The sequence below is a fragment of the Falco peregrinus genome, chromosome 14, assembly GCF_023634155.1.
Source record: "Falco peregrinus isolate bFalPer1 chromosome 14, bFalPer1.pri, whole genome shotgun sequence".
NCBI lineage: Eukaryota > Metazoa > Chordata > Aves > Falconiformes > Falconidae > Falco > Falco peregrinus.
In genome coordinates, this window is record NC_073734.1 from 17,200,697 (window position 1) to 17,224,450 (window position 23,754).

The window sequence follows — 23,754 nt, forward strand, 5'->3', positions numbered from 1 at the left end:
CAGAACTGAATATTAAGGTTTGACGACACGCTAAAGCAATTAACTTAATCCCCAACAATTATAAGCATCTTAATTAAATTTATGGACTCTTTCCTCCCTCGTTCCCATGCTACTAAACAGGAAAAATAATAAGCTATCTTTCCAAAATTACCATATATGAATTGATGTACGTTGCAAATCTAGAAGATAAAGCATTTCAGAATTCATTTAGTGTGAAGAAATTAAGTTTAGCACAATATGTAAATGGGATTGGAGGTATGAATCACGTATATACCTGATAAATAGTGGTAACTGAAGGCTAAATTGCATTGTGTTTTTCACAAAAAAAACCCAAACCAAACCAAAGCCACCACCAAAGGAAAAATACAGTTTATCTACCATAAGAAAAGTTGTCTCCAGTACTCGTTTGTGAACACTGAATTATAAATAGGCTAGAGGATTGCTCATACACTAATAGAAGAACAAAGTCTCACACGTTATTTTCTCCATCACTGATAAAATTAACTACAACAAAATAGAATGAAGTAATACTGAAATCTTCAAGAAACAAATTATAAGTCAGTCTTGAAAACATTCTTTGAATGAACTGTAAAACTATTTCCAGACTCAAGATTAAGAAAATGCAGCCTGGCTTCTGATGGAGTTGCAAAGTGAATACTAGAGTACAGCATCACAAAGCACAGGTAACAATGCTTCAATGAGGAACACAGAATTATTCAGAACAAGCATTAGCTCTGATTACATTATCATCAAGAAGTAGGAAATGTTTTTAAGTTATTCATTTTGGCAGTTACGCTTTTAAACCCTGAATTTTCAAATTGTAGATATCAAAATAATTTAAAATAAAAAAAAACCCCACAGAAGTAGCAAAGTTATATGATCACTGAATACAACATTCCAGAACCAATTCTTTAGGATCATCAATGAAATTTACTGAAGTATTAGAAGGAAACTGCAATGCATTAGATTGTATACTTAGAGCGAGACATAATTTTAGGAAGGTATTTAACACTTTTTATGACTTACCAGCAGTGAAGTCATTATTTAAATCTATAAAAGCATGAGAGTGCGGTATATACATTTTACTTTGAGTTTCCAATGCAGCATGCCATGAGAAGTTCCTACAGACAAAAGTAAAAAGCAATACATTTCATCAATGCTTAGGGACTGTTCGACATGAAAGTATACCTTTTATAAAAATAACTGTGAAACTTTAAATGAAATTGAACAGTAAGCATGCTCTTCTAATGCTAAGCTAAAATTACTACTTAGCTTATAATATACTAAGTAACTAGAGTAATTGCCTGAAAAGTTCTGCAAAGGATGATTCATAGCACAGGGGCTTCAGTTAGTTTTTAATAATTTTCTAGAGTAACTTTTTTTTTGTAGACAGAAAAGTCTTACTGCCTATGAAGTGAAATTTAGTGCCTAGACTTCGACCGTAAATCTTGAGACACTGATCACTGTGCTCCCCAGTTTCCTCAATCAGTTTTACTATTGGTACTTCTGAAATCTACTTTAGGATTAATAACAATGAGCAAAAATGGACACAATCACATGCTGCTAAAGCAGCTCATGCCTGCTGCATGTGAACGGACTTTATTTTCAGTCACTTAAAAATCAACACAAGAATTCAACTCTCATGTTACGATGGACTACAGGCTAATTATGTAATTTCCCAAGCAAGTGATAGTTTTACGTATTTATAAACATAAATGCCCTGCTGGTTTGTGTTCTAGAAATGACTGAACTTCCAGCAAACCTCCCTATTAGCAGCGCACTGAAATGTAACAAATCCTTCAAAATTCACAGTGGTTGAATCATCAGATACGTTATTTTCAGAACCCTGAGCTAATACCCTCAGAAAAATGTCAATACACACTATAGAATGCACTATACAAAAGCATTACTGTCTGTAATGACTTTGTTTATTCCAATGACATCACCTACATATTACTGAAGTCCTTATCTTCTATGACTCATTTTATTGTGAGAAAAAAGAAACAGGCTTCTTATTGCTTCCCAAAGATCATAACTAAGTCTTAGAAATGTTAAAAAGAATCACTTCATCTTAAAAATTTTAAATATTCTCTATAGGTTTTTCATCTATTCAGTTTTGAAGATAGCCAAGAAAGTTAGTTATAAAGCTCTAATATAAATTTAAAAACATTTTAGATTAAAAACAGATGAATGCTTTTATAAGCAGATGACATAAAGCTGTTTTCCATGTACAAGACATTGCTCATCCTGTTACCTATAGCACTTAATCTTATTCTGGTCTGTAATGAGTAAGCATTATGCTAATATTACTGGATGCATTTCTTCAACAAAAATGAACTAAAGCTCTCCCAGTTTTCCATATCTTCAAAAACTCATACAATTTTTCAATATATAATCATTGCAAGGTGTTCAGAAACTCCCTTGTGAATTTGAAATCTCCGTTCCATAACCCATCAATTTAAATAAAAGTAATGGTGATAAAATTCAAGTTGGGATTAACGACCAAAAAGCTATTGCCAAGAAAATTATAGTTCCCATTTACGCAATGAAATGTTATTTACCCTACATCACTTCTGACCAATCTCTGAGGAAAGCAAAATAGGCAGTTAGGAACAACTGGTATAGATTTGTTAAACTCACTGATGGGGTGTGTGGGGGGAAGCCTTATTTAAACATTTCTTAAGGGCCGTGGAGATGCACATAAAGCTGATCTATTGTTGTCATAGAGACACAGTAATCATCTCATTGATTTCTCTGCTGGTAACAGACCTCTTTTGAAACAATAACTAAATAAAGCTACATTGGAATGCAAAGACTTCCTAACACACTCCTTTGCAAATAAACTTAATTATTGATCATATGCAAACCTAAAAAAGCTGTGACACCAACACCTGGATTTCTCCTGAAGAACAGAGCTGCAAGTTTCTATGTTAATGTTACTAAATAATATTCAAGAAATCCTATCAAGTTCCACTTAAAAGCTGCAAAATAGCAAGTTAGAAGACACAAACAACTGATTTAAAAGTCCAATCCTCTTAAGAAAACACAAGCCCACTTCCTAATTTTTCCAGTTATTCAATGGGAATTATTATTAGTCAAAAGAAAACAGATCAAAAAGAAAATCTCAAAAGGAGTGGTTTTCATATCAGAAAGCTAAGACCAATGTATTTATTTTGACATTTATAATCCAACCCACATCTTAAAAATAGTTTCTCTGTCTTTTGAGGACATACTTTGGCAATTGAGAGAAAAAAACCTCTAAATTGCAAAGTTCTAATTCAAGTATCCTTTTAAGGCTTCTCTCTTTTTCAAAGAATGCCCCAACCCACAACACTATCAATTAAGTTCTTCCTTACAGAAATCAAAGACTGAATGTAAGCTAAGTTCGGTTTGGCAAGTCACAGAAGATGTACAGACCCATATTTGTAGCTGGTAAAAAAAAAAAAAATCATCCTGTTCAGTAATGAAACTTTCACTAACCAGAGTCACACCAATTGTGTGTGACTTAAATATACAACCCTAACAGCTCTCAAAAGCCAAAGCTTTCTTTTTATTTATCAGACTCCAAACTTCCAAAGCAGCTACCAGGAAAACTGAACAGAATGTGAACTGTCCTTCTCTAGGGTTCAGTAGTGTTTTTAACCAGTAACAGTTTCAAAAGACAGATATAAAGTTCTTTGGCATCTTGCCCAGTATTAGCAATATTGCTATTTTCTTAGTTTTTGTTTAGATACTGGCTCTTCTGAATCAGTAGACATCCATTCTTTTGTTCTGCTTTGATTTCAGCATCCGTACTCAAAACAGTTAAAAATAATCCTTTGCATAGTCCTTACTAAACATTTGAGTATGCTGTTAATATAATAATTTTTATCCCAGTATTTGCGAGCTAGTCTCATTCACGACATTCCAGGGCTAGCCAAAACTTTAATAACGGAACTCAGTCCCCTTTACTGCAATCTCGTAAGACTTCAGTCAACTCTACTTGCTGAAGAGCGGCCTTAGCCGCTCCTTAAAACACAAGTTACAATACAGGAACAACACTTCCATGTACACGTACGTACCTTGCTACTTAAAGTTGCCTCTACCTTATGTCTCTTTAGGAATCTCATATATGAAAAGATATATATAGCTCAATATATAGGAATATATAACATAAGGCTTAAGACCCTTACACTTAGCACTTCCTACGCTTTTGATTTCCCATCCTATCTAACCTTCCCATTACAATTTATTTCTTTGGTATATGAGAGCTGAATTTTTTTATTTTTTTTTAGTTTACCCCAAAGTTTTGTGCATTTTCCTTTTGCCACCCTTTATATTACAAGATCTGAAGTAATTCATGCATCATCAAACTGTCACTTCATCTATTAGACTACATGCAGCCTAAATTCTACAGGTGCTACTTAAGATCTTTGGTTTGTATTTCTGTACAGCACATCACTCCCTAATACAGATTATAATAATAAATACCAAAGTGTGCTAAAGAAAGGAGACTATAAGTGTTCCAAGAAACAATTATCCTATTTCTTATGTCAAATAACAAGGTTTTTGTTTTCTCAGCTCTCATGGAATGTCTACTTCCCCTGTAAAACAACTAATTCCCCAATAATAACACTTTCAAAACTAGATGCAGTGTCACAGAATGTTTAAAGATACACATGGAAATGAGAGAAGATTCACGTTTGCACAGTTGCAGCTAAATGTGAGTCTTCTGCCTCTTCAATAAGAACAGAAGTGGATGCACAATGAATAAGTTATTAAAATTCATGCTAATAAACAAACCCTTAGCTTACCCGCCTATCAATATCTGTGGCTTACTTGAATCATTTGTGACACCAAAGACGTCAGGAATCAAGTCTCCGTTAAAGCTGAAAATGCAAAACAATTTCAGTATCACCTTAGTCATTATAGGAGTTGAAATGAACTAATTTTAAGTTAACCCATATTTGGCTACCATTTTCCAACCAAGCAGTGAAGAATTTTCAGCTGTGTAGTCTTTTCTAAATTTTGGCTCTTGTCTGAGCTGCTGGTAGTAATACGCTTCTTTCAATATTTTACACTATGCCATGCATCTGATTTTCCAGTTATAGTCCCCCTCTCTTTTGTTCAGAGGAAAGGGCACTGTGAAAGGGATATTTTCTCAGTCTAAGAAGCCAGTCTGTACACCCAGCTTTACAGACCTCGCTAAAAAAATGAATGGTTCTTTTTCTGCATCAAGCAAAGTACTGAAATTTAAAACAAACAAAAAAAAAGCTTATTTAGTTACTATTGCCAGGATGATATAATATACAAGGTTTGCAAAGACAACTGGTATGTTTTGTCATCTTCTGTTAGACCAGTTGACATTACACAAACCTGTTCTTGAAATATGAAGTGCACGCATTTCAACTTTTAGTGTTAAAATAGATTTAAGTTGCTCTTAGTCACCATTATAAATTTTTTCTAAAAAAGTAGGTCATACTTACTCCATTACTAGAGGCTCATCACGAAAAGTCTTATTTAACATAGTTTTATGGTTAAGATCTAAAACCAGAAAATATTAATTTCAGTTAGCAATATGTTATGATATTTGCATTTTTAACTTAAGACACAATTCTTCTTCATCTGCTAATTTACAACCATCAATTTTATGATTTAAAAAAACAAGTCAGCCAGCACTGAACATAAACAAATAGCTTCCTGAAATTATTCAGGAAATGTGAGTTACAATTAATATGCTGAAGCTTCTTCTCTCTCCACTAAACTCTTCAACAAATTCTTCTAAATAGATCTTAGTGAACCCTACTTCTCTGTATGACTGCAGTGACATAGACACATGAAATCTGAAATGGTTGGGATGAAGACAGTCAAAGAATTCAACATTTTATGTAAAACCTCTGTTTAATGTTTTGTCACTGTGAAGAACACAGTTAATCACGTACACTGAGTGTCTGAATAAGGATTAGAGGGAGACTGCCTAAATAGGAAGTGAGGATTTTAAGTCCTTATCAGGTTGTCACCTCTCACACTTGATTTTTACTTGTAATCCAAACTCCTTGCCACATTATCCCCATTTCCTTGACCTCTCCATGTTTCCCTTCTTCCAGTTTCCATATTTTATATGACAGTACCCTCCTATTGACCTGTCACGCTTCCATTACCCAAGCAGGCACCACATCCCTTCCCAGCAGCCTCACCACATACCGACCATTGCCTGCATTTTTAACCTCTGACTCCTTTTCTAAGCCCCACATGTTCATTTCTGCCTTTCCCAATATTTGTTTATGCAGAAGCAAGACAGCATAAATTAATCCAATTCCTAATTACAATACTACAGATACCTCCTATTCTCTTAATACTTGATCCAGTACACTTTCCCAGGTCCCTTGTTTCACATCTGATTAAAGCCAGAAGCTACGTTATCTAAGGCCATCACTTGCCTCACCAGAAATTATTTTGTAACACAGTTGCTTATACTAGTGAATATTCTTCAGTAGTTTTTGTGGACTTAAGTATATCTTCTTTTGCCTTTCTGTTCTTCAAACCCTAAACTCTTCCCAAAACAAAGCCAACAGAAAACAAGAGACTTCAAGAGTTCACACAGCCCCTGACTACCCTAAGGCAGAACCAGCTACAACACTGCTAAAAGACTCTTCTTGAAAACTTGATTCTAAAGTTCTTGAAAACTTCCAGTAAAGGAGACTCTAGAAATCTCCCTCCCAAAACCAGGTATCACTTTCATTAAAGAATTTAAGGTTTAACAGAAATAAGAGTGTTATGTTACTGCTGGTAAATTTAGGTATGATATTTTGAAAGTTTACGCACTAAACTCTACACCAGGTTCTCAGCACATTTTAAACTCAGGATACATCTTCTGAGATAATCTTTGTGAAGATGACATGCATAATGGGGAAGCCATGAGAAGTAGCTCTTTGGTTAGTAGGTTACGGTCTAACTATAAAATTGTTTGGTTATGTCTGTTGCATGATATAAACCAAGAGTTTGAGCTTTGTTCTCTTTTATTAATTACACAGTTTAACAGCAAGATAATATATGTGTATGAAGCCACATAGCTGCTAATCCCTATTTTCACTGTAAAAACAATCACTACACTGTAGAATGAGTTACAACTTTCTCACAATACTCTGAATTATTAAAAAGCATAACAATCTTATAAATAAGCTGTCTCAGCAACTCACCTAATGTTTGATTGTGCCCCCAGAAAATAAACACTGAAAGTTCATCTCTGCCATGATTTTGTGCCCGGGTAGTCAGCAGGACATCCATTTGTGAATCACCGTCATAATCCCCAGGAACTACACTGGTTATGGTAACACCGAGAGATCTAGAATTAAAAGCAAACAAATAAAAAAACCCACATGCAGATAACAGTACAAAGATGTGCATGAAAACAGAAAGTACTTGTGCGTTCAAAGGCTTGCCTTTTCATCCCAATTATTATTAGCTGGTCTAATACAATAGTATCATTCAACAATCTGGCTTTCTATGAAGTCCGTATCACTGCAAAAGTAACTTTAAAATCAAGCATTCTGCAAGCTGTTTTCCTCTAAGGAAGAAGGAAGTTTTTAACTCTAAAATTCAGCTAACAGGCAGCCATATCCTATTTGTTAATGCTATCCAGACTTCATTAAATCCCTTCATTTGTTGTAGAACCAGTTCTCAAAAATGTTTTTCAGAGAGCAGGATCTTCTGGTTGTATTCCAAGAGCAAGACCATAAAGCAACAGGAGCAGTTTAAGCAGCAGTAGTCCGACAGATAGCTAGATCTTTTTAAAGACAATATCATCTCCTCCTATCTTCTGCCACATCTTACTAAATGTGTTTGTTCTTTCCTTCTTTTTTACTTTATTACCTACTCAGAGACTCTGCTTTATGAGCACAAACATGGGTCATTCTGTCAAGAATTAGAAGCAGATGACTTCTAATGCACTAAACAAAAGCTCCTTCTAAGACAGCAGGGAATAAATAAAAATATATAGAACTACAGAAGATGAAGTGGAGCTGTAACAGCGATTTAACTTTTCATAGACATAATACTGTTAGTATGCTTTATTCATAAGCAGTAACATATCCTATAATACTACTGTGGTTAAAACTATACGTATCTATGTAAATAAACACACAGATTATTTACATTTACTAAAACATGATGCTTTTTTTAAAGCCACATTTAAACTTCAGAAAGGAACAGACGTCAACACAAAAATGCCAGCACAGCATTCTCCCTCCCTATCGCTTTCTAAACAGATGATATTGCCTGGATTCTATTAGAAAGTACAGCAACTAGAACAATTTCCCTGAAAACATGTCTTGGGACAGAGACTAATACTACCTGCCAAAACGTTTTAACCCATGATATGGAATGGTAGTTTGCCTTACTAGGAAATAAAAGTCCCAAAAAACCATGTCAGTTGCAAAAATACTCCAAGTTACAGGTATTTTTAATACTAATTAGATGACAAAAAACCCTGAAGCATTGAAAGTCCAGAAGGTGGTGGGAAGTCACACCTATTAGTTAACAATATGAATGTCAAAACTCATCTCCAACAAATTCTGTCATGTGACCCACAAAATCCAAACAAATCAAACCAGAAACTTATCAGGAAATTAACCAAGAAACTGGTTACAGAACTGCAACTCTAAGGGCAAGCTGAACAAGTCAAACACACAACAGCAGCACAGACAATTCCAGTCATGTTCCCACGGCCTGCAGAGATGCGCCTTCAAGAAAAATGACCACTTACATCGTTTCACCCTGAGTAACAATACTTACTTCATTGGTAACTTAACACGGGGCTTAAAGTAGGGTTCCTTTTGGTCAGCCAGAAAGATAATCAACTCATTCCCTGCAAAAGCAAGTAAGATGATGAGTAACAGAGGAGGACTGTAAATGGTATGTATACAAAAAAAACATTTAAAAAGGTATGCCACAAGTAGTCATTCCTCACAGTAGCAAAAACTTTGAAACACTTCCCATACAGCTACCTCCTCCTCACTCAACAGGGAAAAAACGAGCACTTTTTTGTGTTAATAGTTAAAACAACCTATAAATCTAATTGCATCTCAAAGGAACACTGATATCAATCTTCTCTGGGGCTTAGTGTTAGACCTTTCTCTCTGCCACTGTTACCACATTGCTTAAAATAAAACTTCCTATAAGGAGTTAAGAAACAGTACACGTGGAAAAGTAATAGGCATCAGTTCAACACAAATAATTAAAGCTTAAAAGCTAACTCAGCTGAATTCTTTCAATGCTGTCTGACATAGCAGGATCTGATACTGCTGTCCCAAGTCAGCTGACAAAAGCACTTTAAGTTAAACTCATAGAAGTAACTTGGTTCCCTCCAGCATTTCCTCATTTAGAGGTGGCACTATCATTTAATTATTGCAGGAGGATCCAAATAAAAGCCCATATTCTATGTTGCACAAATAACTGAAATTCAGGGAAGAAATTAAAAAAAAAATATCACTTCAACAATGAAATATATTTTCAGCCAGCAGACCACAATACACACGCACTTACTTCTGCAATTAAGATTAAAGTTCAGAGCTAAAGAAAAAAACATATTTTTTACTCATCCTCTATTATGTTTGTTTTCTGCACTGTCCATGAAACTCACCTGTAGCATCTCAAACTGCAAGAACTAGGTTACCTAATAGACTATGGCTCCAAACTAGAGCTACCATATACGTTTCAAGAGCATCATTCCATGACAAAGTTCACAGCTGTGAAATAGCAGAATACAAGCTTCCTGGCTACAAAAAACCAGCTAACTGCCATAAACGTATTTGCCAAGGAGAATATGCCAACAAACGAGTAAATGAAAACAAACCCTTTCAAAATGGATTGAGGCGACTAGTGCAGTCCCATCTGGCAAGCTAATAAAGCCTGGGTTACACTACACATCATCCACAGACGATTGAAAAAGTTGGCACACCGTAAGGTGAAGAAGCCTGCTGGCTGGTTAAGCTTTTGATAATAAAGCTGTGGGTTGACTGCTAAAACTTGTAATTCCAATTTCACACTATAGACTTTCACCTGCCTTTTTATCATCTATGTGGTAAAGTAATGATGATGATGATGAAACAAATGTGTTTTTACACATACCAGGTTCCAAGTCAATTATACCACTCAGAAATGAGATTTTATCATCACTAAAGATAGATTCATGAAAATTTCAGCTCAGCACTCATCAATAGTGAAAACAAACTTGACTACTGGATATTATTGGATGAACAGAAAACAAAATCACCATGCTACTACGTCAATCCATAATGCACACATCCTAGATGCTACTTGCAGATCTTGTCCTCTCATCTCAAACAAAACACAGAAGAAACATAAAACAGTACATAAGAGGTTGTGAAAAAAGGGAACAGTTTCCATACAAATAACAATTACGTAGATGAGAGGACTGAACATCTCAGTGAGGACACCACAGACATTTTCAAAATTCCCTAGTGAAATGTAGAAGCTGAATAGGGGAATGATCTCTCGCTGCCCCGTACTGTTAGAAGACACATCTAACACAACTAGAAGGTGGTGGGCTGAACACACAAACAGCATGAGCTTCCCCACTTTTACCTGACTTGTAGGTCTATGCACAGAATGGGGATGTGTATGCACAATCCCATTTATTCATATATTTTTAATTTCAAAAACTGAGTCCAAAAGTCCAGGGTCCACTGGTAATTTTAGTTGTTCATGGCAACATGATACTTACGGATCTAGATGACCTCTTGTATTTAGCTAGTTTACAGTCTCTTACAAATCTCCGAGTATTTTCCTTTCATGCATCTGAGCATGTGGAACATTACTCTCAATCACTTCAGCTGAAGTAATTCAAGACCTGAACAGTAACATAAATTCAGAAAAAGGCCTGAGATGTCATCCACATTTCCTTATTAAGGGTCAGGATAATTAGGACTGGGCTTCTTTACCATCTCACTGTTCCTTCAAGTCTAGTATTATCTCCAGTGCTCATTTCTTCAGCACTACTTAAAACTGCCTACTAGTTTTTGTTTAGAAGGTTCTGTAAATTTTTCAAGCTACTTTTTGTCAACACTGAAGTTATATGTTATATATATATATGTTTTCAAGTAGGTTGTTTCATACTGTTTTTTAAGAGAAAGTATCAAGTAGGAAAACTATAGCAACTGCTGCTGTGTAGAAGCAAAGAAGAAACCATGAGCCTCACTTTTAAACCTTTATCTATTCACATTTTTATATGCATTCATCTGAAAGATAAGAATGTAAAAAATAAATCTCTTGTCACTGACATTCATTTTTTCAGTGCATTTTTTCAGTTGATGAGCTGGCGGAGCATTTTCAAGGAACCACGTATTTCAATGTCTCAACTAGATGGGAAATTCACTCATGCTTTACCAAAGCTACTTACAGAAGCATTTCTGAGATGGGAGGACTAAAAGAGGTGAATTTAGGAATAAATTTATCTTGACATGTAGCTTCAAGCAACTAAAATGACCCAACACCTGCAAATAACACTGACTGCTGACAATAAGCTCTGCTTTTGGATGCCCCGTGTCTGAAGCTCAACCAGAAACTCATGGTAGATGACAGCCGCGTGGAACACACGTGTCCAGCCTTCCACTGCAACTCCGCATCCCAGGTGGGCTAACGGGGCAACCTGGCCCCTCGGCAGCTGGGAAACGTTCATCTGCTTCCCAAAACGCTGCAAAAGCGGGAGCGAAATCCCAGTCTGCAACCATGCACTCCACAAGACGAAGTCTTTCCATTACTTTGCAACCATAAATTTAACTTTAAAGAAAGCTATTTCCTCCTCTGTACGAAGCCGTATTTTAGTGCATATTGGAAACATATTTTTCCCTACAGGAGGCACCTCAGGAGCAAAGCACACGTCAGTTTTAATCTTGAAAACGGGTTTATTGCTCGCCGCGGCGAACACCGCGCAGGCCGAGTGCGCTGCGGGCCCGAGCGGCCGGCGCCCCCGCAGCCCCGGCTGCCCGGCGGGACCCCTCCGCCGGGAACGGCCGCCCTCCGCCCAGCACCCAGCGGGCACCGGCCCGTCCGCCACGCCGAGCAACCGGTGCCTCTTCCCGCCGCCCTCCGCAGCGCCGCCGGGACGGAGCGGCACGCCGGTGCCCCCGCAAGCCTTGGGCCGTAACCGGGACCGCAGCGCAGCGACCGCCGCTGCTGACACCCCCGGGGCGCTCCCAGCCGCCGGCGCTGGCGCCCCCCGCCAGCCCCCCGCCGCCAGCCCGCCAGCGGCCCGCTCACCGCCGCGCAGCACGAACAGGTCCGTCTGCTTGTCCGAGTTGAAGTCGCCGAAGGCCGCCAGCGTCCCGTAGGCCTCGGCCCCGAAGAGCTGGGCGGTGACGTTCTGCAGGGCCGCGCCGGGCCCCGCCAGGGCCAGCAGCAAGCACAGCCCAAGCCAGCGGCGGCCGCCCCCCATCCTGCAGCGACACGGCCCGGCTCCCCGCCGCCGCCCCCGTTCACATCACTTACGGCAGCGTAGGGGTGCGCCCGGCGCAACCGCCGGCTTGCTTCCGGGACTGACCCGGCGGCTTTGCGACAACGCCGTGACAGCCTGCGCCGCTCTCTTTACGGCTGCCGTGGGTAACCAAGGGGAGATCGCCACCCGGCTCCTTCGCTCCGCTAAGGGGACGGCAGCTGTCCGGGCCGGAGCGGGTGACGGGTTCTCGTCGGGATGGCGGCGGCAGCGGCCCCTGCGGCGGCCCATATGGCCGATGTGAGCTGGAAGATGCTGGAGCTGCGGGCTCGCTCTAAACGTTCAGGTCTGACCTCTCGGCTTGCCCGAGAGCAGCTCCGGGGCTCCCCTTCTTCACTAACCGCCCCGTTCCCGCGCTCCTCCCCGCCCTTTGCCCGCCGCCCTCCCCGAGCTCTTGGCCGACGTTGTCCCGGTGGCTGTGTTTGCTCCCCCCGCCGCAGCTTGGCGTGCGCTCAGGGCCGGCCCCACCGCGGCCTCGCCCGGCCCGGCCCCGCTCCCCCCAGCAGCCCGACCCGGCCCGGCCCTGCCCCGCTCCCCGCTGCGGCCCTGCCCCGCTCTTCGCCCCGCGCAGGCTGCGGGGCCGCCGGGTGTGCTGCTGGGGCCGGGCCGGGCTGTGCTCCAGAACGGGTGTCCTTGGCGAGGCAGTTTCAGATGATTTACAGGTGGCAGCGAGGCTGTAGGGGTAGCTGCTCCTGGGAGTGATGCTGCAGGTTTGCAAAGGTGCCGAACAGACGAAGCAGTTCAGAATTGTAGGCGCTTACACAAAAGTACCGGCTTTGGCCAGGTTTCCCTTGGGTAATTTTTTTTAACGTGAGAATCTCTGGTTCTGAACTTGGACTGTGTGGCAGCTGCGTCCTGGCCAAAATAAAAGGAGGATGTTTACCAAGTTGGCTTGAATTTACAAAGGTCAAAACCCAGGATTTTTAAGTTGCTTTTTCAAATAAAGTACAGACTTAGTAGGGCTTTAATTGCTGATGTTTTAATGTAAAAAAATTTCCAAATTATCCAAGTGGTGTTTATTTATATGTCATACGTGCTTGTAAAACTCAATCATTGTTTTCTTATTTGCATATTTGATTGGTTCTGTTGCGGTAATGAGTGATCAGACAGCGTGAAAAGAAAATGTGGCTTTATGTGGGCTCTCACAAAGAGAGTTGGCTGATTAAAGACTGGCCTGATTCATATGGCCTTAAAAATTCTACTTATGTATAGTATTAATTTGCAAAATACCATGATTAAGATGGTTCAGTAGATGAGTTGTTACTTTGTGGCCAATTATGATGACACGGTACTGTTATCTGAAAATTGATTTACAAATATAGGCGTAGAGCTCTCCAAAATAGTCTGGAACCTGCGCGTTATGAGTACGTGAATCTGGAGTCACAAGGCAGCATGCTAACTTGGGCATTCCCATGCAGATTCAGGCCCTGTGGCTGCAGAAAGCATTTGGATGATATTAAATGCTTGAATTTTTCTTAACTGTTGCTGCCTTCTATTTTTTTGTTAACAGTATAAGAAAGTGTCTTTTGTGACAATGACAGATTATTATTGTAGTTTACTTCTTTTCATGTTCGTAGAGATTTTGTCATTTTTATAGTGACTGAAGACATTTAGTCAAGAAATAAACATGATTTTAGCTGAAATGCTTTTCTGATAAAAAAGCTGATTTAGAAATAAAATTATATATGTTATATATATATATAAGGCAACATTCTTACCTAAAAATGAAAATCATGTTCTTGTTTTCTCAAATTTACTCCTGCATCTTATAAAGTATGTTGACATTTGTTTAACTTCAGAGCTTTTGTATTTTTTTTTTCTAGCACTGTCAGAAAGAGACATGGTTGGCATAGTCATTGAAAGTGGCTGAAACTTTCCCATACTGTTCTGAACTGGCCCCAGGTGGATGTTCCAGAGTCCCAGTTTACAAATATTACTGTTCTGGGTTTGTTTTCAGGGTGATGCTTGGAGTAAGATATAATAAACATGGAATATAGACACGCGTGAGTGCATGTTAAGACACTGTCCTGTAGGAGGTAATCCCTATCTTCATGTTTATGTATATTAAATTATGAATTACATTTTTCCCAGTAAAATCAAATTTTATTGAAAATATTTTCTTTCCCTTCCTTGAGCAATAGAGTGCTGTTTCATTTTTTGCTACTGTAATAATTAACAGTTAGGAGCAGATTATAAAGATATTCAGTAGCTGGCCAGTCTGCAACCCCTGAAATTTTGTTTACTTTAAAAAACATAAAATTCTTTAAAGATTTGGAAAATACGGTTTGTAACTATGAAGACAAGTGGTTTTTGTTTTTTTTTTATTGTGCATTCCAGTGTGGAAGATGTTCTCCTTCAAAAAATTGAGATATTCGGTACCATAAGCAATACATATGACTGCAAGAAATGGCCTAGTGTAAATTCCACATGGGATAAAAGCAGTACTATGCATAAGCAGAATTTTAGCTCCCTATGCTTACTATTACTTAACACTTTTATATGCAGTGGTTAAATCAGTATTTTTATTTAATCTTGAAATATATCACATAGATTTTATCTGGCACCTTTTGGCATTAGTAGCAAATTTCCTATTGAATAAAGAAGCTCCTGTCTATGTCCAAAAGGTGGACTTAGTGTAGACTGTGTCATTTTACTCGGATTGTTTTTTTGACAGTAAAAGCAAAATAAAACCAATTTTTGGGGTAGAAGAGGGAAACACAATAAGTAATGAAATGTGGCAACCCTTTACGCTGAGCACTCTGTCATGTTAATAACACCACTAACATTGCTTTCACTTAATTTAATGCTTGTTGCCTTTAACATTTACTAAACAGTTTTGAAAATTACTGTAGCTTAGCCTGAGACGTTTGTGATTAGCTGCACCAATTTGAAATGGCCAGTTTGGATGATGACAGAGCCTCCTCTGCGCATGCTTTTTTAAAATTTGGTAAGTGTGCCGTTCTGTGTTTTGGTTTTGTTTGTGGCTATTTAACTCAACAAGAAATAATTGTGTTTTGTGTTTTATGCTGTGTTTTGTGTTAGCATTTTTTTAGCACTATACAGTAGAACTTAAAAATGTGAGCTCTTTCAATGAAAATTTCTGATAATTGGAATCTACCTAGCTTAAAATCTACCATTCAGATCTTCGTATTTTGTTTGTGCTTCGTGTTCTTGTAAGTATCTGTCAGCGTAACAATCTCTGAACCGAAATTTCTCGTTTAAGATGATGGTCATGTGAAAGATGCATTAAGAATGGTGTTTAAGATAAACCCCACTGTGGGTGGTGTAGAGAAAAGTAAAATTTCAAGTCAGTCAGGCATTGTTCCAAAGCTTGACTTTTGGAAATTAAGGGGAAGCAAAATAAAGCCCCCAGCACAGTCTCTCTTTAGGTACCACAGAAGTTAGAATATGTGAAGTCGTCGAGACCATTACTGATGTAGCTCAGTATACTTGGAAAAGAGTTCGGCTGGAGTAAAGGTGTCCCTGTGTGAAGCTAGGCGATCTGAGGAGAGCTGTGTAGGAGACTTGTTTAGTCTGTGCTGAAACACAGAAGCAGTACAAGTGGCAGTGAGAGTAACCAGGTAAAGGAATTTCAGCTGTCTCTTGCCACAGCCGAGTCACTTGAACTACCCTGCCCTGCCTGTGGCAGTTCTGTTTTGCCTCTCTTAATGTCAGAGGACATGTGAAGTGTTGACATTGTGATAAAAAATTACTTTTTCCTAATTATTATATCTATACTTGATGTTTCTGTTGTTATGATGCAAAATAAACTGGTTTAGTGGTTTTAAGAGCTATTGTTTTGAGTACCCAGGAATGGCAGTGATTGCCTTGAATATCTTGAATGGGTTCCTCCCTTGCTTGTAACATTTACAAGGGGTGTGTGGCAGACTTTGTGGCATTTTGGTGTATTTTGGTTATGTGAAGATGATTAGGAAATAGGGAAAGGACAAAATAAATTGGTACATATTGTTTCTTTTTTCCATGAAATGCTAATTGAATTATATGCACAGTCTAACACGTCACTTTCCTGGATAAAAGATAGTTGAAAAGTTTTGTCATTTTAATACTGTCTAAATGGAATTATTACGAGATTTACTAACTTGTGTTGTTGTTATGACTCAACCTAGGTAACACTTTGTACTTTGTGTTTACTCCTAATGTTCATTCAGATAGGGGAAAAACTTAATACCTTTTTCTTCTCCCTCCCCCAGCTGTTCCCCTGAGGTTTCCTTACCGTGTTTTCATTGAATTGTAGAATGGTTCAGTTTGGAAGGGATGTTAGGAGGTCACCTATTCCAGTCTCTTGTTCAAAGCAGGTCAGCTATGATATTGTAGTTTCCTCCTGTCTGTAGTGATTAAAAATCCCCACCAGCACAGCTGGTACATGTTAAGTTTGTGGAATCAGAGTTCAGATATTTACACGTATGAGAAGTGAGTTTTCCTTCTAGTAGAAGCACTTCAGAAAACTGTTTTTTGATATCACCTTGCTCAGCTACGTGGTTTGGACTTAAAAGCCCATGTATTTTGTGGCAGACAACTGTTAGAATAGACTGTATTGTATCCAACAGTGTTTCTCTCCAGTCTGAGCTCAGGAGAGATTGCAGAAGTCTTGAGGGAAAGAAAATGTGATGTTACGAGGATATGATTTGTTCATATGATATTTCTTAAACTTTGCTATGTGAAGAAGTAAAATCCTTTTTGGTCCCCATGACTTCTGTAATGTGAAGATGTTATTGCCCATGCTAATACTGGGTAATGAAATTTACTGTGATCTGAGATCCAGAACTTTTTCATGTCTCAAGTGTTGGATTACCTCCAGAACTAGTGTTGCGTTAAAGGACTGTGGTCAGTGTTTATTCTCATCAAATTGAGAAAGAATGATATTCTCAGCTTTTGTTGTTGTTGTTGTTTTTTGTTTTGTTTTCTTTGGTCTATGCAGATATGCAAGCAAACATTTTTTTGTTCTTCTGGCATGTGAAATGTTGGAAATAAAATTCTTGCCATGTTGCTTCCGTTTGTTGGTGATTAAACTTCAGGGAGGTGTGTGTTTGGTTGGTTGGGTTTTTTTAAACTTTGTACTTTGAAAAATGGAAATAGTCAATCCTTGCTGAAATGTGCAAATCGTTATCCATAGGCTAGGTCCAGAATTTCATTCTGATGCCTGTTTACTATCTGCAGTTGCTGCTATTTTCAAGGACATGTGAGTGTTCAGAGCTTCTGTATATATGCATTTAGGAGCAGGGTTTCAAAATGTTGCCCATAACTTTTGAATCTAAACATCTAGCCATTTTATAGCTCTTTCCTGAAGGGCAATTAATGCTAGTCTTAAGTATAACCGGAATAAAAATGAAGTGTATGGGGAAGTACTTTACCACCAGGGCGACATAATGTTCACAGCCTCCAGAGGTTGTATGTATGTAGGTATTTACACTGCTAATAGCTTACCTCAGAGAACTTCCCTTAATTTACTTCAGTTTTGTATTCTGTTTAGCAGAGAGAATTAAATTGTAGATTTTTCCTGGAATTGTTGTATATTTGAGTTTCATCCGCTGGACAATGTTTTCTTATAGTTTCTATATCTTAGCTGAGTCGGAAGTATCTTGTCTGTGTATTACTTTAGTTCTGCACTTGTAATTGATGTCTGTGTTATCAGTTACTGGGCTGTTGCAGATTTCTTCCTGTTCTCTAATACTTTGAAAGGAGATGGCTAGCCTTTTTAGTAATTCTTCAACTTGAAGAATAGTGAACTCATATTACTCTGGAACCTGTAAGTGGTAGGAAATGAAAGGGGATTAGTTTTCATTCAAACTAAGGATATAGTTTATTTAGTCGGTGCCATATCTGAAGGCAAACAGGGATTTAATTGGACTTGGGATAAAGATTTTGAGTGTTCTTTTATCAGACATTCAATATATTAATGCAGGAAGCAACAGTTTCAATTTCCCATCTGTGTGGTTTTTTAGTGATTTTTGAAGTAGTTACTGACTTGCAGCAGCCCACTCCTGATGTAAGGAGATAGGCATATTTCGTTATTTGTGGAAGAAAATCTGAAATACAATGGAACCTATTTAAATTTTGTATAGGCTTGTTACGCTGGCATACAGCTGAAGAAACACTAAATCAGCAAAATATTTTTTTATATTCTTTCCCAGCATATCTATTTATTTACCTAAAATAAAACTCAGACTGTATGGTTACAGTAAAATTATATTTATAAAAACTTGTATTTGAAATTAATGTTCTCATTCTGTTTCTTCTGAATGCTAACGTAGAAACTCAGAACTCAAGGGTACTGTTTGCATATTGCATTATTTTATGTTTAAGTGTCGCAGTCCTGTGGCTGTCATTTTTTTCAGTTTGGAAACCTATTTTAAAGATATAATTGAAAATAACTTTCTATGGCAGGTTCTTGTTGTGCTGAAATGAACTATTAAATATATTTTGGAAAAGAGTGTAGATGGGCTTTTTTTAGCCGTCCTAAAAATAGCTGCCACTGGGTTACGGTCTCAGTACAAAACCACATTGAAGGAGCAGCGAGCTTCATGTTTGTCTTAAGTTTCTTGCTTTTGGTTAGATTGTGATACCAGTGAAATGTAATTTACCACAGAATGTGTCAGCAGAATGCTGTAGACACCTAAGCCAAACATAAACTATATAGATGGTAATGAAGAGTATGTGGAAAACTTTGATTTTTGAGTGTTCCTTTAAACAAGTTCACCTGCTTGTAGTAGGAGTAATTTTAAGGAATACTTTCAAGGCATAAACCTTTTTTTTTTTTTTTTTTTTTTTTTTTGTCAATTTCTGGAACGTTGAGTTAATTTCACCTTTTTGTTCCATCAACAGTCTACTCTGGCTGTTTTCATTTATTTCTGCTAGTAAAGTTTCAAACTTCTAAAATAATGTAATTTGTAGATGGTGGTGCTTTGACATTTTCATGCTCTTAATTCTCTTCAGTTCTCTTTCTGCACAAAGTTGAAATCTTTGAATACTCTGAGATAGAAGGATATGCTTTTTGTTCATGCTGACTTTATTTTGTTTCTCTGTTGGCCACAGAGGGTCACAGATTGTCTGGTAAGTATGTACATTGGAACAATTTTGTTTTAGAATGAATAAATAAAATCAATAATTTTGACACGTGTGTGCCCTGTGAATACTCAGCTGTTTTTTATGGTGCAGTACTGGGGTTAACAGTCTGCAAGACACATTCTGAACCTATTTCACACACAAAGGACAGTGCACTATGTATGTGTTACAAATCTGTGAGTAAGAATCTTTATTTTGCCTTTGAAAAACTAGTAAGTGAATATTTCTCATAAAATTTGCTACTTTTTATGCAATAAGTGACTTACTGAAGATTTTTTTCCTATGCATATTCTGTCATGTTTGCACTGAATCACCTTATAAAATTACAGTTAACGCAGGTCACTGTATTGTGTGCTTTTGCAAGATAACTGAATTGACAGTATAACAATATGAATGATGAATCTTCTCATGGACAGGGATTCCTAGGCAAAAAGTAGAAAAATAGAATTGCTTTGAAAAATTGATTGAAATTGGTTCAGAATGTTGACTGTTCAACAGAAGATAGAAAAGGTGTGCTATATTACAAGTTTTTCTTTTCCATTGGAGAATAACTTCATTTCTTTTAGTTTTGTTTGTTTGAAGGAACTCAAATTGGGCAGTCTGTGCTTCCCTCTCGGGCCCTTTCCCCACATGCACGGTTGTTTGTTACTTAGCCTCTCCCAATGAGGAAGGGAAGGGCTGTAGGGGAAGCTCAGATGTGTTGGGAGACGTCATCCACGCACAACAGACTGGCAGGAGTGTGCTCAAGGAGGGCTAGATTTTTTTTTTTTTAGCGATGGCTGCAAGCAAAAGTAATACCAGTCTGGGGGGGGTGAGGTTAGAGTTCTTGAGGGACAAGAAACATTTTCCAGTCATCCTACCAAAGGACTTGATTAACAAAGCTTCTGTCACCACTCCACACACGCTCGTTTTATTTGGATGAGAGTCCTGTATATGGACAATCTCCTGTTTAATGCATGAATATGTGCTGGGAGTGCGAAAGAGGCGACTTGAATAGGAGCGCTCTGCTGCGTCCTGCCAGAACTGCTTGGCTGGCTGGGCTTCCCTGGCATTCATTTCCCTGAGCTTTTCAGAAGGACAGCATGCAGTCCGGAAAGGGGAAATTCTCATTCTTCCTGTTATCAAATGGCTCTGTGGGAGATCTTGCCATCCAGAACACTGAATATAGCCCAAGTGATTTATGGAAGGAGAGCAGTATGTTACTCGTAAATTAGAAGTTGGAAATGGTTTACCCCTGTAATTTTCAAGAAATCGTGTCTTTTTGATAGGTAGCTCATTTCAGCATCAGGAAAATGGACGTTTCGGGTGCACATAGGGAAGCAGTTGATACGTGGGGCACTGGGAAGGAAAGATGAAGATTTGATAGCATTGTATTTCTCTGCAGTATAGGTAATTTGGGGGCTTTATCAGCTGGATAGGTTGTTTAAGCTTTGGCGGTATTTGAGAACAAGCTTTTTGATTCAAGACACGAAATCAGCTAGGCTTGTGGTGATGGTGGTGGGTGAAAACGAGGTTAGGACAGGTAAAACATTGCTGGTGTTGTACATCTTCAACATTTTAGAAGGCAAGTAAGGAAGTAATAGTTAAATTGGGGCTATTTCTGTCTTCCTTCTGTTTTTCAACATACCTTTAGGAATTCTGTCCATAGCATACACAACTTCTAAGAAAATGTTCCTAGAAAATTAACATCCAGTAAGCTGTCTTCAGTGATTAAACTGTACATTTATGTGGTGTTTGCTGTAGCTGAGTATCTATGGAGGTCTTGTTTGTGTGGACAGGTAGTGTAGAAAAAATGTGTGTAGAAATCTGTTCTCTGAGATTATAGCAATTACAACTTTTTGTGTTTGAATTGGAATTCGGTACGTTGTACTGTTTTTATAACAAACTTAAAAAACCCCATACTGCAGTAATTTTTAGCAATAGTAGAATTATGAAATTAATTCTGGTCTTGATTTTGTTCTTTCTCTTCTTTTTTTTTTAGGTTCAATTTATGAGCCGCTTAAAAGTATTAACCTTCCAAAACCAGAGGGGGAAAGTCTGTGGGATAAATTAGATAATTATTACAGAATTGGTAAGTTAATAATTGTTCCTACCATGAAAGATTTTCAATGAAACTTACTAAAATATTTACAGTCATGGTTATGATAGTAATTAACTTTGTCTTAAAATAGTATCTGCAATCTTTAATAAGCCTTTTTATTTTCTGTGAGGTAAAGGGTTCTGTTATTACAGCTCTTCCTGTGATAATGTAATGCGTGTATTTGGATATTTCATACGCTGCTTGAAAAATCATGACCTGTAAATAGTGTTCAAAATTATCATCTGCATTTGTCAGATGGTAGATAGATTCTCAGTTGCACCTGATGGTCTTGGATGGGGAGAGGCAGAGTAGTCTGCTGACCGTTTTTGGTGCTTGAACTAACCCAGATATGAATTAGAATTGATATTTACTTATTAAATATCATTGCTACGTTATTCCTGCTTGAGGATAGCTTCCTAAATTTCTGCTGGGAGTTTGAAAGCTGCAAAAACTGGAGGGCTGAATGACACTTCTTGCTGAAAATGAAAGTGTATATTGGAAATCCCGTCCAGCTGTAAAACTGAATTTAGAATTACTTCCGATTAAGTGGTAGCTTAATATTGTGGCATTAGCCAGACACAGCTGGGGAAACATTTAAATGGAAAAAAGCTTTTTTGTAGTACTTAAAACATTTTGACAAGCAATCAGTGAGAGGTTAATTTTTTTTTATTAATGGTGCCATAATGTATTTTTGTGCCAAAATTTTGTTAGCTAACTTATTTTAAGCCAACATCAGTGTTTTTCTTTTCACGATGAGATCATTTTAAGCCCAAACCATACATGTTAAAGAAACCATGGTTTATTTTGGTTGTTTTGGGGTTTGGAGGGTTTGTGTTATAATAAAGTCCTGCTTGTATTCTAAAATCAGGATTTATTTTTTTAATGGCTGTGAAATTGATGGTTTAAATTTTAAGTTTTAGTCAGGCAAGGGGATAGAAGTGGACAATTTAAAGAGTGAACAGCTCTTCCATCATTCTAAAAATGTGGAATGAGTCTTCATTCAAACCGCTTTTTGAAGTGAAATCTGTGAGTTGTACCTGGTCTATCCTTAGATGTGTTGCTTTTTGTAGATGCATTGCTTTTATCTTTCTTACAGAGGAGATGACTGTCAATTTACTTTTAATGCTTGACAGCAGCACATCTGTGGTGGTGCTTGCTGTTTCTCTCTTGGGCGCTTATGTTGCATGCAGTCTGTTGCCTCAGTAAAAATTCACTATTGAATTTATACTTCATTTTAGAATAATCTATTACTGACATTTTCAGGTAACGTTTTATCAAAGTTCTTGTTAGAAGGTATTAAGTCACTGTCAAATATAATGCAAAAAGCCATAAACCCCTGTAATTTTCTTTTGAAGTACTTGATTTCTAATACATAGACAATTAAGCGGCTTTTAAAAATTGATGCTTGATAACACTATGGGAAAAAAAAAAACTTGCTTTCTTGTCTTATAATGGACAGGTTATTGTTAGAAGGGTCATGTTTGAGGACATTAAGCACAGCTTCAATCTTGCAGCACTCTGGTTATTATGCAGTTTTAGGAAAACAATTCAGAAAATGTGAAATGTACAAAAAGAATGAAAGTAATATTTAGTATTTTTCCAAATTTAATTTTGACAACTTGAAAATTCCTGTCTGATTTTATTTTTATGTTGAGGTGATGAGATAAATAATTGCAGTTGTACTCTTACCTTACTTGTTCCTTTCCTTTTTTAAAAATATCAATACAATCATCTGACCTAAGTTAAAAAATTACTTTCTAGGAATCTAGTGTTCTGCAGAGTTGAACTATTGAAATTATTTGGGGAGGCAGTTGACATACTGTAGTCCCTTTTTTTCATAAAAGGGAAATTATGGGGCTGCATTGTAGAGGTTCTGTGTGGAGTGGGTTGTACTAGAACAGAGCCATATAAATATTTTTGAATACTGTATTTTTGTAGAAAGGCCCAATTTTACTGAAAAGCCAACCTAACAAAGATTTGTTTAGTTTGTTGTTGGGTTTTTTTTGCTTTGTCTTTCTCCTTACGTTTCTTTCTCTTCTGTTTTATGTTGTGTGTGCTCAACAGGTTCTTCACATCTTGATTTATTCCTGAAAATCTACGT

The 23,754-nt window shown here is 37.8% G+C and overlaps 2 protein-coding genes across 9 annotated transcripts in view; one reads left to right on the forward strand and one right to left on the reverse strand.

Annotated features, from left to right (window-relative positions):
- ITFG1 (integrin alpha FG-GAP repeat containing 1) overlaps positions 1-12,535 on the reverse strand; it is an 88,172-nt gene extending 75,637 nt beyond the window's left edge. The window contains exons 1-6 of one of the 3 annotated variants that reach the window (XM_055818880.1): positions 12,259-12,533; positions 8,773-8,845; positions 7,179-7,324; positions 5,466-5,523; positions 4,794-4,868; positions 1,027-1,121 (exon numbers count right to left, since the gene is read on the reverse strand). In XM_055818880.1, coding sequence (XP_055674855.1) covers positions 1,027-1,121; positions 4,794-4,868; positions 5,466-5,523; positions 7,179-7,324; positions 8,773-8,845; positions 12,259-12,433 — 622 coding nt within the window. In that variant the 5' untranslated portion in view covers positions 12,434-12,533. Of the gene's footprint in view, positions 1-1,026; positions 1,122-4,793; positions 4,869-5,465; positions 5,524-7,178; positions 7,325-8,772; positions 8,846-12,258 lie in introns of all 3 variants that reach the window. The other 2 variants (XM_055818882.1, XM_055818881.1) reach the window with 2 other exon arrangements.
- Positions 12,536-12,576: 41 nt separating this feature from the next.
- Positions 12,577-23,754, forward strand: part of PHKB (phosphorylase kinase regulatory subunit beta) — an 80,105-nt gene continuing 68,927 nt past the window's right edge. For 2 of the 6 annotated variants that reach the window (XM_055818874.1, XM_055818873.1), the window contains exons 1-2: positions 12,577-12,776; positions 21,555-21,644. In XM_055818874.1, coding sequence (XP_055674849.1) covers positions 12,689-12,776; positions 21,555-21,644 — 178 coding nt within the window. In that variant the 5' untranslated portion in view covers positions 12,577-12,688. Of the gene's footprint in view, positions 12,777-14,447; positions 14,527-15,324; positions 15,438-19,543; positions 19,562-21,554; positions 21,645-23,754 lie in introns of all 6 variants that reach the window. The other 4 variants (XM_055818875.1, XM_055818877.1, XM_055818878.1 and 1 more) reach the window with 4 other exon arrangements.